Source organism: Diabrotica undecimpunctata, chromosome 3, assembly GCF_040954645.1.
Source record: "Diabrotica undecimpunctata isolate CICGRU chromosome 3, icDiaUnde3, whole genome shotgun sequence".
In the NCBI taxonomy this organism is placed as follows: domain Eukaryota; kingdom Metazoa; phylum Arthropoda; class Insecta; order Coleoptera; family Chrysomelidae; genus Diabrotica; species Diabrotica undecimpunctata.
The window spans coordinates 159,918,309-159,935,280 of NC_092805.1; the positions used below are offsets into that span (position 1 = coordinate 159,918,309).

A 16,972-nucleotide genomic window follows, 5' to 3' on the forward strand; every position below is an offset into this window, starting at 1 on the left:
CAATTTAAAAGAAAACAAAATAGAAGAAATGGGAAAATATAGAAGGCTTTTCAGCAATATACGTAACGGACTCAAGTGATGATGATATTACGTTTCTCCCAAAATTATTGTCGAATTATTAGGCGGGACAAAGAAACGGTAAGCATAGATATGGCAACGTTCAGTAATTGTATCTATGTAATTGCAATCAAAACTCGCAAGTAGAGAATCCGCGCGTCGTGCGTCGAAGTAGTCGCAATCAAACCTTCAGACTCGAAGTTGCTGCTCGGCAAACTTTGAACGTGAACAATTTGTGTTCCACACGTGATCGTAGCATCCAATCAACAGATCGCAACTCGCGGTTTCTCGGAATCGTGGCTTGGTCATCGTCATCGTTTCTTAAAATAATCCCGAGGAACGGCTTCGTTTATTTCGTTTTGCTTGGCCGTTGCAGCAGTGTGTTATCAGATTTCAAGGAATATTTTTAGTGAAAGTTTAAAAAGTTGACAAGTGTGATAATCTACTTCTAGGATCTGTTTATGAAAATAATCGCGGCGAGTGAAGTTTGATGACCTTGAATTTTAAAGTATTGTTTGGAATTTGTTATGTTATTTGTTAAGGTATGGCAGGTTGTATATTAAAAAACTTTCTTATATAAAAAAATCATCTCACTGTACATTGTAACTAAAACGCGCTCTTTTTGTCAAGGATCGCCCAGAACTTCCACTAGAAATATAAATTATCATGGATTACCACGATTTAGGTGTGTAAATAATTACGTGTTTTATTTGTTGTTGGAAAGCATGCTTCATTTGTTTTGTAATTTATCGTTGAATTGTGCTGGCTCCTGAATATTTTTGTAGAACTTGCGCTATCTAGCTAACTTAACATTTCTATTTATATCGGTGAATGAACTAAAAATATTTGGCAAAGTACCTATCTATTTGAGTAGATTCTTGTTTCCTTAGTTTCTCTATGTGTTTGTACTAAACTACTTCTGTTTTAAGGTAGCATTTTGTTACTTTTTTTCGATCACAGCGTAGCTTAACATCCTGCATGCTTATTTTTATCATTTGTGAAGTCCAATCTTACATTTTAGTTACATCTAAACATAGAATATTGAAGTAAGTACTTATGAGCCGCGAAAAAAGACTTTACGATTACTACATTATGATTGTACTACATTAACTACAAGGATCCCATATATTTACTAAAATGATTACACTACACATAATTTTCGAATATATCTTCACTTTGTTGCAATGAACTGTATAGATCTAGTAAACAATAGTATTTATGATTTATCATACATGGATAAATCTGACTGATATGGTGATATGAGTAATTAAAAAATAATACACTATTAAAAGTTGCTCAAAAATTAACGGAAATGACCATCTACTAAAGACTACATCTACGCGTGCATGGTTTATTGAAACAGAGTATAATAACATAGGTAACTAATGTTATCGATTATTTACAAAAATTGCTAATAAAATATAACATTTAGACATCACAATAGGAATTTTCTCTAATAACTCTTATGAACACGTTTCAAATTTCAATAATTGCTTAAAATGATTTTTCAACTGACCAAAATCAAATTATATTTAGACGTAATTATAAGTTGACAATATCTACGAGTATAGTATATAATATACCAAATCCTATAAATATACACCTATGTATTTATTGGGTTCGGAATTTATGTCTATTCGCCATTTCCTTGCACTCTTTGTAAGGAAGAATCCTGTCCACTTTTCATCTTAAAAAATCGTCTGTAACAAAAACAACAATGTTTTAATTCGATGTCACAATTTCAATGGAAAATCCTCTAAATTGAGTAGTTCCTTAAGAAAAATTAGCATTTTGTATATTTCGTACATATAAATTCCACTTTTAATGAATGGATTTTACTATAATAGTAGATTACTTTGGAGGGATTTCCTAATAGCCTAAAAATATGTAAACTTTATGTTATGAATATCAATCTCCTATTAGCCAACATTTGTTTGATAAAGTTTTGTTTCTAAAAGTTTAAAAAAAAATGGTCATTATAGGAAGAATTCATTATTTATGACATATGACAGACATCCTGTATTTAACACAATGAAATGAAATACATAAGACGATTCATTAAACGAAGCATAGTTCATCATCGAGATATTGTATGCATTTTAAAGTGTCTTTCGGAATCATGACCAGGTCTTTCGCTTATGTTGTAATGTGATTACTTATAGATACGTGTAAGGTGTTATTTGCATTTGTGTTCAGTATTTAATATTCACCTTATTCTATTTCTCCATTTTCTTGAGTATGTTTGTTGTATTATATATTTACTATCTCCCTCTTCTTAATATTATCGTCATTGTCAATATCATAGCTGGCCAATCTTACCTGATTGTGGCGAAAATTTATTCATTTTATGAGATTGATTACTTAAAAATACGTATTTTGGCTGTATTTTTCTGTTATTATTTATTTCTTTCGTCTATACCTTTCCTGTATGTTTTAAAACGACAGTTTTGATGATTTTGTTTTGTAAACATTAGTGATCATTCTTCATTTTTCTGCATTACCTGAATTTCTACTAAACTAAAAGATATCAAATAAAATTAATTATAGAAAACTAAAAGTTCTATTAACACCTATTATGTACATAGAATACATATTTCATTGTTTATGAATCTTTAATTACGATTTTGCAAAATTGCTTGATCTTGTATTTAAATGTGTGAACGAGAATCGCCGGTATTCTTATAAAGACATCGATAAAGTAGATCTTATTAGGGGTTTCATAATAGGGATAAGGGAACTGCCGAACTGCGTGAAGTATCCTTTTTGTTAATATTATTATGCAAATTTGCAAACGCCGGTACCAGTGGAGGGGGTAAAGCCGGTACTCTTATATAGCAGGCAATAGATCCAGGAATAGTCAGTTCGCATTATGATATCAAGTTAGACCTTATTCAATATAGTGCCTTATTCCTTTTGTTTATTAATTTAATATTCAATTGTGCAATAGTAGCGGGGGAAATCGTCAGCTATATAAATAATAAGATTCAAATTTGACTACTTGTTTATATACTACAGTTAATGTTAAAGGATGTGTTGGTGATCTCGGGATACTTTTGCTAATATTTACCTCGAATAAACGAAACGTGACGAATTTTATCGGACTTTTTGTTTTAATAACAAGGATATTGTTGTATTTTGGTACAAAATGCCGGACCCAATATTGAGATTGTTGCACAATCTGAAGATAACTGCATTTTTGTTAGGTATGTACAACCAAATGGCTGTTTAAATTTGAATTTTATAAATTTACGGGGCTCTATAAAAGATGTTTAAATATTTTAGAATTTTTTTTCATTTTTAAATACTGATTATTGCTTAAAACATACAAGTTTCGGATTTAAAATATTTTAAGAAGTTTTTAAGGATTTCGGAAGTATTTAAGCAATATTTAAAATAAAACTTTGGAATAGGTAATGTTTTATTTTTTATCTTGTGTGTTCCATATTGATAAATTATTATCTTCACATGGAAAGCAAACATGTCAAGTTCCGAATACATCGATGCATATTTAAGTTATCGGATCATTTTAATCAGATATATTTTTTTCTTCCTATACTATACATATAGGTACTATAATTTATTGGTCCTAGTTTTCACTACAATTTTTTTATTCAGCTGGAATTGTTATTTATTTTAAACTCATATTATACTTTATTATTATTTCTGAGCTTTGTTTCTGGAATTTTTTTAGTTCTTTTAATCGGGATGTCTATTTAGTTAACATTTGATGTTTTATTTTAATTGCTTATTTTTTTGTGATCTTGTATTAAATCAAAATTGGTTTTTGTTCTGTTTTCCTGATATTCTTAATCTCTAAGATTCCTTTTCCCTTTTTACTTCTTTTATTTCAATGTTTTACCTGTTTTTAAAAGGACTTTCTACATATTTATTAAAGTTATTTCTACACATCTATCTTTATTTGGCTAAATTTGATGTTTTTCGCAACTTTCTTTTATTAATTTTAATGTTTTTTTCGTTTTAATTATAATAAAAATTACATTTGTTTTTGACTTTGACGTTATCCCTTATCACTCTGAAAATCGTTTTCAAAAAAGATTATTTTAAAAATAAAGACGTATTTTAACCTATTGACCTTAATTGGCACTTTGTTTTACCAATTTGACAGGTGACTTATTTGGCCTCCATATGGTAGTCCAATAGCCATGTTTTGAGTTGAAAATTTTGAGGGTGATATTGCACCTTCGGGCAGATATCAAATTCTAATTTTTTGTGTGTTTATGTATTATCTATAGTTCTAGATGCTTTTCCTCTTTTTGTCCTCTGTTTCTTTCATGGCTATTAATGCATCTGTTCATTGTGAACTATGCTCTGTTTTTGAGGCAATTCATGCTCGTTCATCTTGACACTTAGTGGTCTTGCGGTTTCTCCCATATAAAAATTGTTGCATTCACAAAGTATTTTATAGATGCAGCTCTTTGATCTCTCGTCTGTGTTGTTTGGATTGTTTTAAGGTTTTTTTCTTCCTGAAATACATCATTAGAGCAGGTGTTTTGGGCTCTATCATTATAATGATTTGATAATTCCTTTTTTGACATTTATGTTGATGTTTGAGTGATACTTTTAATATCTCTTGGTGGGTGTTAGTTTTCTGTGGACTTTGGTTGCATATACTGTATCCTCCTTTGTGATTAACACATCCAGAAAAGGTAGTGAGTTGTCGTTTTGTTTTTTCATGGTGAACTTGATTGATTCTTCTTTACTGTTAATGTCCATCAAAATTTATCCGGTGCTTCTGAATGGTGGCCAAACTCACGAGACCAAATGACGAACATCAACTACATATCTCCACCATACTGTGGGTTTTTGGTCATGTTTAGCAAATGTTATGCTCAAATTCCTCCATGAAAATATCTGCTAATAATGGAGATAATGAGGAGCCCATGGCTTATTAAAAATCTTGTTTATAAAAATAATTATCTACTTGAAAGTAGGTGTTGTTTTGTTGTTAATCCCTCTTTAGTTTTTTTTTTATTAACATCTAAGTATTTTCACAATCTGTTTCACAATAAAAACAATAAGTAAAATTGTTTGTCTTTACAATGTCAGAGAGATGTAAGGTCCAGTGACCAAAGCATCATAACAAAAATTTTAGCTTGTTTACCGGTGGGATGCGCACATACACAGATACGCCAACACGATTACTAAAAGCGGCACAGATCACAATGGCTGGGCGTTGTTGAAGGTGTAAATACTGTAGGCACTGTTAGGAACAGTTTGGTAGGTCCAAGGGATCATACCGCTTTAATCTCTTCGCTTGTTGGTTGTGAAGAAGATTGTATGCCAGAGTGTTAGGATGCACGCGCAACCTGTTTTGATATTGTTCAGAAATTCTTTTGCACTCTTCAGAGACTGTTAGTACCTGGAGATCTCTATGTAAGGAGTCATCCTGGATATACCAAGGGGCATTAGTAATTGTTATTAGAGGTTTAGAGTGAAATCTTTGTATTTCCATAACGTAAGATTTGCTGGCTGATCCCTAGAGCTGCGAACCATATCACCAAACGGGTTTTATTATAACTTTGTACATAATCAGCTTGCTATCGATCGATAGGTGTGAGTATTTTCCCAGCATCCAGTAAAGTTTTCTGTATAAAATTCCTAGTTGTAGTCCTTTCGATCATATATGTTCGGCCCATGTTAATCTTTTGTCCAGATGAATGCCTAGATATTTTACGTCATCCTTTTGGAGTAAAGGATATCCATCGAGGCTAACTTGTGGACATATACCTCTTCTTAGAGTAAATGTAATGTGTGAGGAATTTACTTTAATTCTCCAGATTAGATGTAGTTACAATATCTCTGATGCTATTACTGGATTACTATGAGATGTTAGGAAAGCAGTATCATCTGGAAATCTTGCAAGCGTATGGTTATTGCTTGTTGATAAGTTAGCCGTATATAACAGATACAAGATCGATCCGAGCACACTACCCTGAGGTACACACGATTTGACGGGGTAGAGTTTTGTGTGGGCTTCACTATACCTTACTAGATATCTTCTTTCTGTAAGGTATGATTTAAGCAGTTTGAAGTAAGTGTAAGGCAGGTTTTTCTTTATCAGATGCTGTGTGCCACATCTTGTCAAAAGCTTGAGAGGCATATAAAAAGGCTGCAGTACGGTATTTCTTAGTAATTGATGGTCAGGTATAAGATCTTTTTTGCCCAATATTGGTTTGATTGAAGCATTGAATATCATTGTAATTATTCTGTAGCAATCATGGGTTAGTTCTTGAAGGACCTTACCTGTAATGAGATCGTATCCTGGCGTCTTGTTTATTGGCGCGTATCCTGGCCCTGAGATTGGTAGTTCCAATAAATATGGAGTGTCAAGAAAATAATGAAGTGGTTCTTTTTTTTCTACAGGCACTTCTGGTAAATGAACTAAATACTTTCGAAAGATGTTCTGCAAATGCCTCGGATTTTTCTGTATCTATTCTTGCCCATTTACCTTTGACATTTTTTAAATGAGGTATGGCGTCTTGTGGTCCTTTTAAATTTCTCGTCGCTTTCCATAAAGAATAGTTTGTATCTTTCAACGGTGTCAGATTTTCTAGATAAGTTTGGATTCACTTATTTTTTTCTTTTTTTAACAGATTTTTAAGTCTTCTGCTAATTCTGTTTAGGTTTGCTTTGTCAATTGGTGCGTGTGTGTTTTGCCACTTTCTCCTCAGTTTTCTTTTCTCTTCAATCAAGCTTTTTGCACTTAGAGAACAATTTAGGCTTTCCTTCCATATTGTATGTTCAGAAGTAGCACTCCATCCCGCCTTTTGTATAGAAGTCTTCTTAGAGTATCGTCTCCCTACGGAGGTTGGCAATCATAACGACTATTTTTATTTTTGAACTAGCTGCTCTAAACAAATCAATCGATCTGCATTGATACCAATCACGTAGATTCTTCAACCTGAGTTCTGCCTACGGCCAACAGATCTTCTTCCTTGAATCTTTCCCTGTATTATGAGTCTCAAAATTTCATATTTTGGTCCCCTCATCACGTGGCCTAGGTATTCCAGTTTTCTGGTTTGCATAGTGGTGATTAGTTATGTTTCTTTACCAACCCTCTCCAGTACTTATTTATTTGTAATTCTATTGTATAGCTTGTAATTTGTAGATATTGTACAGCTAGATTGTAAGATATTGTACAGCATTTTCAATTTGTATTTTGAGTATCAAGTTAATTAATATTTATTCTCTAAGTGTACTTCTAAATATGTTCCAGTTTGTTTGGTTCTTGGTTAGGACTGGAGGCTTACTTCTAAGTATCGCCTTGGAGTCTAGGTCATTTAGAATGGGAGAATGGTCTGACGAAAGGCTCCAACATGATTCTATTACGCAGTATTTAAGAGATATACCTTTAATCACACAGAAATCTAAGATATTTATTTGGATCTGTAGGCCAATAAGTTGGTTCTCTTGTAGATATACAGGAGAACCTCTCTAGTTTAGTTCCTATTATTTTAAAGTTGTTTACAAAGGCATGTCGGTGAAAGGGCTGGTAAATTTCAAAATTGACTAGCATATTGATTGTAATATATTTCTGCTAGTTTTTAATTCTTTATAGATATTGTTGTTTTATGTGCTATATAAATCATATAGCTCCACGGTGGAGCAAAGGGCACTAAGTGTTTCAGTTGCAAAACAAATATTAATGGTAAGCTTGATAGCCTCACGGATCATTGCTCGAGTTCCGTCCCATTTTACTGATTAATTTCCTCCACTCTCTTCTGTTCCTTGTATGGCTTATGTCTGGCTGTGGTTCATTATGTGCACTGTAGTACCTATCTAAAACTTTAACTTTATATAAATTTCACATTTAAAGTAGTGACTTTAAATAAAACAAAAAAAATTTAATAACCTATTTAACGGTTTATAATACATCGAACGTTTAAGAAAGCGCCGCAAAGAAAGTTGCCAAATTAGTTTCAATATAATATTGTCTCGATTTCTACTATATATATTTAAATATCTTAAGTCAAGGACACATTATTTTTATTCATTGCACGTACACCTCTAGTAAACCACCTTTATGTCTCAACAGGTAAAACACCGCAGTTTTTATGGTTTTAATTGCATGTAATACATTAAAATACTAAGTACATACATAATATACAAACTCTAATCAAAGTAGATATCCTATTCCGTGCAGCCGTTAATAAACTTTACGATTCCATAAAAACTTTAAGTTCCTTCGAACATTTATAATTATTTTGTTGTAGGTGATTAGTTTGGCTTCATGCAACAGACTTGGATATTATCCGTTTTTCTTCAACATTATTTACAACTTTTTTCTTTTTAGTAGATAGTAGTTCCTGTTTGGTTTTTATTAAAAGTTTTGCTTTAATGGCAGACCATGCAGACAGCCATGTAGGAAGCAGCGGAAAAGTGTATAGGGAGAGTGTGTATAAAGAGACGGCAAGACTGGTTCGATGAAGAATGTAGTAATGCTTTAGCAAGAAGAAACCAGCAAAACTGCAAGGAGATATAGAAAATACCCAAAATGCGATCGAAAACTCTGTGGCTAGAAGAAGCTAAAATCATTTGCAGAAAGAAGAAAAGATAGCAGCTAGAAAAGCAATTGAAAAACATAAAAGAAACCTACATAAACAAAGAGATACAAAATGTCTACCAACAAGTTAAAAAATCCAGAGAAAAAACAACAGAAAAATTAAATAGATGGGCGGGATACTTCTAAGAGCTATTAAATACAGACCAATAAGAGGAAGTCGAGTAATATGAGAAGACAATGAAGAAGGGACGTGCAAAGAATCAACTTTGAATGAAGTAAAAGAAATAATAAGAGACCTAAATAATGCAGGAGACAGTGGTATCGCAGCTGACAATTTTTAAGGAAGGTGGCAAAATATTGAAAGAACGAATATTTCGCTTTAAATTAGCAATTTGGTAAAAGGAAGAAATGCCGAACAATGGAATAGTGCTCTTATTTGTCCTATCTCTAAAAAAGAAGACAAAATAGTGAAATATGGTAACAAAGTGATCGGAAAATACCAGGGAGGTTTTAGACCAGGAAGTACAACTACTGCTCAAATAAGTATTTTGAAATTAATAGAAAATAACTGCTACTAATAATAGAGGAATAAAGACGGTAGATAATATTTGGAAAAGACGAACAAATAATGAAATAATGAGGATGTATGGAAAATCAATAGCTAGCCCAAAGAGTTAGATAGCTTGGTAACATTATACGAATACCAGAATAAAGACGGTAGATAATATTTGGAAAAGACGAACAAATAATGAAATAATGGGGATGTATGGAAAATCAATAGCTAGCCCAAAGAGTTAGATAGCTTGGTAACATTATACGAATACCAGAGAACCGAAATGTTAAAACAAAACTGAATGGAGGAGAAATAGGGAAAAAAGAAGAAGACGTCCAAAGAAGAAATGGTTGGAAGCAGTAAAGCAAGAATTGTCAGAAATAGATGTGAAAGATTGAAGATAAAAAGCAAGGGACTGGAAAAATGAAGAGAAATAACCAAGTTTTTGAAAGCTAGGGGACTACAAGGCCTCTAGAGCTGTTGCTTTAGTCACCCTGAACAACACTCTAGTGTTGTTGTATCAAAGTAGGTAAGATGACGTCTGAAGATTTTCGGATTAGCTCCGTAAATGTGGCCAAATGGGAATAACGGTGGGAAATGACATAATATATTGTCACCTCGGGGGAACAAATAAGGGTCTAACCACCTTCTGTTGTCTCCGGGTGCTCTGTAGAGGGCTTCGAATATACTGTCGAGAGCTCCTCTACTTAAGTCCATTTTAGGGTTATCGACTTTGGAAAATATTTATATCTTCGGTGTCTTGCCTTGAAAAAGGCAAGATATTTCTTACACAACAAATTCCTCGTCGAAAATGGTACATTAGGTTGTGATCTTCCGATGGCTTATTTTCTTTTTTTCTTAAGATATTTTCTTACATGACAAAGGATTGTCGAAATAAAAACACCAAGTTAAAGTTGAAAATAACTCAGCCACAGAGTATGGAAAATAGAACAGGAGCAGAGCCCCGAGAGCACTAAGCTCTCGGAGAGCCCGTGAGGGACTGACTTGGCTGACCTGAAAATCGCCAATATTTATATGCGCTGTTCGAGCGATAAATAGGGATTTCCAGGTCAAGAGCCAATGGGAAAATTCGAGGCGGGGCGATGCGCATCGAAATGCGTACTAGTCTATAGACTATCGCATTCGATGACAATATGCTCTCTTCTGTTCGCGGATGATTAAGTACTGATAGTTGTTGATACTGACGACTTAAGCTATATGCTAAGGAAACAGTTTAAGAAGTACGAGAAATGTGAATTAAAAATAAATATAAATAAGATCAATTATATGGTAATTGGCGATGAAAGCAAGCAAGATCTCGTTACAGAAAAATTTAATATTGAGCATTGCTCATCCTACAAATATGTATTGCTCCTCAAGTAGATCTGGGAAAGAATAAAAGAAAAGCTTTATATGGTGAATTAGGAGAAATACTTATGAATATTTTATCAGCGCGGAGAATCATAATATAAGGTGATTTTCATGCACACGTCACACGTGGATCAATCCACGTGTGGCGCACCCAGAGGGGGGGTGGAGTTTAGGGGTTAAGCTCCCACCCCTGGGCATATAAAGTAAAAAATATATAAAGAATAATAGTAAAATGTAACTTGTCTTTCACACACAATACAAAAATCCAAAACGCTAATTTAAAATTAAATTACCCCTTTAAATATGTGGAATACAATAATTATTGCATCAATACACAATAATTAATATCTCTTATGAGAGAAGAGAGCATTTGACAACAGCCATAAAAAAAGAAGAAAGGGAAAGATCAATGGAAATATGGCAAAAAGCCTGGAACAACACGCAATATATTGCATAGTGGACCAAGATGCTACTCCCGAGTCTAAGAGACTGGGTAGATTGTCTGTTTTAGGGCGTATCTTCATAGGTTCAGAAAGACAGATACAGAAAAATGCTTATACTGCGAATATTCCGACACTGTTACTCACACAATGCCGTGTGTTCATACCAAATAGGTATGAACCCTGTGACTGTGAGAGATGATCGTGAAGATGACGGGAAGTAAGGAGGGATGGAATAGTGTTCACAATTACATCCGTACAGTAATTAAAAAGATAGAAAAAGAAGAGAAACACCAATCGGACCAACGACAGAGATAAGATCTAGATAAAAGAAGGGAGTGTTCTAAAAATGTCATCAGCCTTACAGCGGCCATCCCACTTTCGGAGTACGGTAAGTGCGACAGTCAACTGCGCACAAGTAAGAGAGGGTGGTTTTAGTTGGTAGGCAGGATAACAGATACCTGAATCTTTGGCACTGCTATCTTTAGTACTAAATTAAACTTTACTAAGTACTTTAAATTAAACTAAAACCTAAATTTTAAGGACTCAAAATGGAGAAAAAATTCGGTGCCCAACCAAACCCCTCCCCCCCCCCAGGAAAATTCTAGGTGCGCCACTGCAATTCAAAATAGGGAATGATTCTCAAATAGACTATTTCTTGACAAGAAAAGACAATATACGTGCTTGAAGATAATAGACAGTGAGATACTGCATAAAAATGCAACAGATGCAGAAAAACTGACGGATTTGGATTCAGTATTAAAGCTTATGTGGGGAAAAATTATGAAATCGGTATGAAATGAAATAAGTTTTTATTTTGGGTTTCGAGGACTAGAAAAAGCGGAAATTATGATAGCTAAATATTGTGTATTATAAACTATCAAGCTGTGGTCTCCAAATGATTAACGAGATAGACTTGATATCAATTGGGCTGTGTCCATAGAATTAAACTTATGTTACAATAAACTATAATAAATAAAGCAATGTTTATCGGCGGGCGAACTTTCGACACCAAATTGTCTTTGTACCTGGGGTAATCGAAGGGTCAAATTTTATTATAGGAAATTTCGACACCGCGGCGTAAAGCAGGTAGGTAGGTAATTAGCGGCGATGGACATTTGCACCCAAGCAGGACAAGCGGGTTTTCCCAATATTTATTGTCACGGCGGGGGGCGTGGCACTTGTGTACTTGTGACTAAATTATTTCAGTTGTAATTTATTTCTTGTTTGACGTTGACTTGTGCACGTATACGGATATTTAAAAAATGAGTTTGATAAAAAGTTCCCGTGGTGGAGATTTATTAGTGGTGGAGCATCATTCGTTCTCGAAACAGAAAGTGTTAAAAAGCGGCGAGATATTTTGGCGCTGCATCCAAAGAAACACTAAGTGTTCCGCAAAAGTGTTTACAATAGGCTGTGAGGACCTCACCACCACAAGAAGTGATTTGGTACATAATTATGAAGCCGATCCAAAAAAGCTTGAAGTAAAGATGGTAACCAATGCATGTAAAAGAAAAGCCAAAGAGGACATATCGGAAAAGCCTGCCAAAATTACAAGAACTGCTGTTGCTGAGTGTGATGCCAATTTGCTGACGGTTTCTGACATAGCTAGCATAAGAAAGAACATTTACAACTGTCGTCGTAAACTGTTACCAGGTCCGTTACCAAGAAGCATATCAGAAGTCCATAACGCGGTTAGTAATTATTCTCCTAAAACCTGTCGCAATGAAAGTTTTTTGTTTTTAAATCATCCTGAATTAAATGTAATTGTATTTTCATGCGAGACAAATATTCGTTTGTTGTGTAAATTAAAAACTTTGTATATGGATGGTACATTTTCATACAGTACCAAATATTTTCTACAATTATTTACTATACATGGCTTGGAAAATGGACATTATGTTCCTTTAGCATACTGTTTGTTAAAGGACAAATTGTCAATGACATACAAAAATTTATTTTCTTTATTAAGGTCTAAGATTTTTGAAACATTTCAATTATCATTAGAGCCAACTGAAATATTTGTGGACTTTGAAAAAGCAATTCACTGTGCTTTATTGTATATGTGGCCCAATGCAAAAATTAGTGGATGCCGTTTTCACTTACACCAAAACTGGTTTAAAAAAATTCAATCTTTGGGTTTGGTACATGAATATAAGGATACAAATTCAGAAATTGGAAAATGGTTAAGGCATACGTTTGGTTTAACTTATTTAAATCCAGCAGAAGTTGAAGAATGCTTTCTTTATGATTTAATGTCATATAAACCTATAAACGCAACACTTGATATATATGCAGATTATTTACTGGAAAATTACATTTTCGATAGCACTCTATTACCACCACACATATGGTCTAATCAGAATCCGTCTATTGCGAGGACCACAAATGCCTGTGAATCCTTTCATTCGAGATTTAATTCTTCTTTTTATTCAACACATCCTTCTATTTTTATTTTTATTGAAAAGTTAAAAGAATTTCAAGTAGACACTTATGTCAAAATAAATAGTTTACATATACCAGCAAAAATCAAAGATACTACTATTAAGGCTAAATTGGCATTTTTGGAGAAAATGATGGATAAACTACGATCCCAACAAATACGTAGGTTAGATTTTATAAAAGCTGTATCTTAGCATTCCTATAATAGCAAATAAATCATTGTATACAAGTATATTAACGGTAAAATGTACAAAAATTAGGTACTAGTTGTATTATATTTAGATATTATTACAGTTATAAAGAAATAAAATGCACATTACTTTTATTAAAATAAATAAATAAATTAATTATGGTATTTTATTTATGTCGCAGCTATATTTATTTGGTGTCGAATATACCTGTAAGATAAAAACGGGAATTGGGGCTGGTGTCGAAAATTGCCATTAAATTTTAGTCGCTACCTGCTTAGTGTCGAAATTTCCTACGCCCATGTTGATAAAGGATTCATTATCTACGTGAAAAACCCATATTAATGATCTGTTAATTTTATTTAATGTGATAAAATTTTTTAAGAAATCTTATTAATTAGCTCCATGTTGGTTCAGCTACATATTTCGATCAAATAAATTACATTTGTAAAAGTTAATATTTTTGCCCCGTCTCTTGATGATAGTTTTGTATTAAAAACCATAAATATCAACTTTAACTCATTTCAAATTATACCTATAATAGACATAATAAGGCAAAATGAGTAATGCGAGTCGTTAAAATACGGATAAATGTAAACTTTCACCTGAACTATGCCTAATAAAATCTAGATTGCAGGCGTCATAACACACTAATTAATATTAAAATGGTAACATTTACATTCATTTTAACTGCAAATTAAGTTTTCAAAGTGTCATTTACCATTATTAGCTACTAGGTCATTGAGAAAAAAAAACGGATGTTTTGCAACAGGTTTATATTATGGAAATTAAAAATATTGGAGTACTTATGTGAGTCTACCTGTGAAAATCATCAATTTCAAGTTAAAATCTTATACAGCTATTTGAAAGTTCTAAAAGGTATATGAGGGGTAGTTTATGATATGTCCCTGAAGACATACAGCTGATTTTGCTTTGTTTTTTTTAAACAATCATAAAAACTGAACAAATAATTTTTTACTATAAAACGTTCCTTATACATTTTAGAGAAAAATGGAAGATGTGGATCTTAAGTTCTTTAAATTGCGAGTTTCTAAATTAAAATTCGATCGAGATAATTGCGAAAAACCCTTATTTTTGCAGTAATTTATAAATATTAATAACTTTGTTTTTTACACAATAACATGTAATTTAACTACTTGAAATTATGGCATTTAATGAGTTATTTAAGTGTCTCAGCTAAATCGACCAAATATATAGATTGTAAGTTGTTCAATTTGTTTATCTCAGAGAGCGGTTATTTAAGCAACTGTAGAGATATTTGGCCGATCTCAATCGATATTTCGATAAGACATCAACCAGCGTCTTGTGACGAGCTAATCGTAGTGTTCTCTGCATTTCATGATCACGAAGACCATCAATAAACGTTTGAACGGCCAACTTTTCCTGGCCGCTCATCATGTCTTCGGGAGCTGTTGGATAAGCATATCGTACTAATCTGGCAATATCTACCTCATATTCTTGAAGAGCCTCCTCTTTCTTCTGTCTACGATTTTTAAGCTGCGACTGATATACATGCTCCAAATGTTCGTGGCCATATCGCATATTTAACCTCTTCTTAAGTTGTTTGAAATCATCCGTCTCTTCTACGGCTATGGTCTGAAGCACATCTAAGGCATCTCCTCGAAGAGCGATAGTCAGGTTTACAGCCTTTTCTTTTTCAGACCATCCATTCGCTCTTGCAGCTGATTCGAACTGTTTCATGTAGTTATTCCATGACGATTTTCCGTCGAAAGTTGGGACTTTCACATGGACAGAACCTCCACTTCCTTCAAATTTCGGCCGTATTTCCAACTTACATTTCGTCTCGTCTTCTTTTGTCTTTACTGTAATTGGATTGTTTCCTCTCTCTGCCGTCCCTGTTTCCTCCAGCTTCTTTTCCATCTCTTTCCATATCTTTTCTTCGAAGGCCAACATATCGGCAGCAACTTGGTTTTTTAACGAAGATATTCTATCGTCCAGGGCAGACATCTCAGAAGTGACTTTAGAGATTTCCGAAGAGATGTTAGCAGAGACTTTGCTTTCCAGCGAAGAAATCTCGTTAGAAACTTTGTCTTCCAACGAAGCGATGTCGCCGGAAACTTTGGCTACATCACCAGAAACTTTGGCTACATAAGAAGAAACTTTCGAAATATCGTCAGAAACTTTGTTCTCCAATGATGCGATGTCACCAGAAACTTTGGCCACATCACCAGAAACTTTCGCAATCGACGAGATAACAGCAACGTGCTTATCTTCAAATATATAATTTTCCGGATCCAGTCCTTCTTCTAGCAAAGCGTTCTTTAATCGTTGGACTAACTCAGCCTTTTTTCCGGTAGAAGCTAATTCTCTGTCTTCGAGATGTCTTCTTAAATTAGTCACTGTCAGCTCATAAATCGTCGTCATTTTCACAATTTATTTTATATTCACTTGTATTATTATTATAAGTCTAATTTATGTTCGATCCCACTTCTAACACCATTTGTTGTGAATTTATTAAAAGGTTCAATATTTATAACACTTACGAATTTAATTTATTTTTTATTTATATTAACTTATCTGACAATAATTTATATATATCCGAACGTAACAATTAAATCGCGAGCCCGTCTTCAGATATTAACTGTCCCTTCCATGAAAGCTCCGTTATTATATATCAAAACACAGCCGGTCGAGAATTCAGCCTGATTATACTAGAAGGTCAATCCGGGTCATCGCTTCGACCGTTTTCTGGAAGGTCCGTTCAGGTAAATAGAAGCCTCTCGTAAAATCTAAAACATAAACATGTGAATAAAAACATGTTTATAGGTTTAAAATATGACTCATATTTTTACGTAACAATATATTAAAAAAATTTCAACATTTTATCAAAATTAATATTAAAAAAACTGTTTGAAAAAGGGCTGACTGTTTAGCTTATAAACAGTTATAATAACTTTGATATTTTGTATGTCACGCGCTTTTAACTAGACTGAAAATATGGTGAAAACACACTATCAAAAAGCACTTCCTATCACCGATAGGAACCAAAATTGAACAGATTATAAGTGAAGATCTAAATTTTATAATCCAATGTATATATGGCATATATAGAGAAGGTCTAAAGAGTTAATAGTATAACCCGTTAAAGTGATCATACTCGTAAAATATCGCCACTTGAAAATGGACAGAACTTAACGAACTCCGTTTTTTTAGAATGACCGTGATATTGAACCGTGCTGGAAAAAATTGCAATATCTCTCCTTCTATAGCACACAGAACATTCACTTTTTTAACTGGAGTAGCTTGAGAAAGTAATAAGAGCTCGTCTACCTTTACCTCCCGGAAAAATGAATTAATTAATGTTTTCAATAAATTTATTATTGATTGATTTCATAAAGTTAATGAATTCTACTAT

General features: G+C 33.4%; 1 protein-coding gene across 5 annotated transcripts in view; it reads left to right on the forward strand.

Annotated features, from left to right (window-relative positions):
• The first annotated feature begins 208 nt into the window (after nt 1-208).
• Nucleotides 209-16,972, forward strand: part of LOC140437680 (embryonic polarity protein dorsal-like) — a 107,540-nt gene continuing 90,776 nt past the window's right edge. The window contains exons 1-2 of one of the 5 annotated variants that reach the window (XM_072527333.1): nt 209-599; nt 688-742. In XM_072527333.1, the coding sequence (XP_072383434.1) occupies nt 724-742 (19 nt within the window). In that variant the 5' untranslated portion in view covers nt 209-599; nt 688-723. Of the gene's footprint in view, nt 600-687; nt 743-2,914; nt 3,261-16,972 lie in introns of those variants that run through there. The other 4 variants (XM_072527334.1, XM_072527331.1, XM_072527332.1 and 1 more) reach the window with 4 other exon arrangements.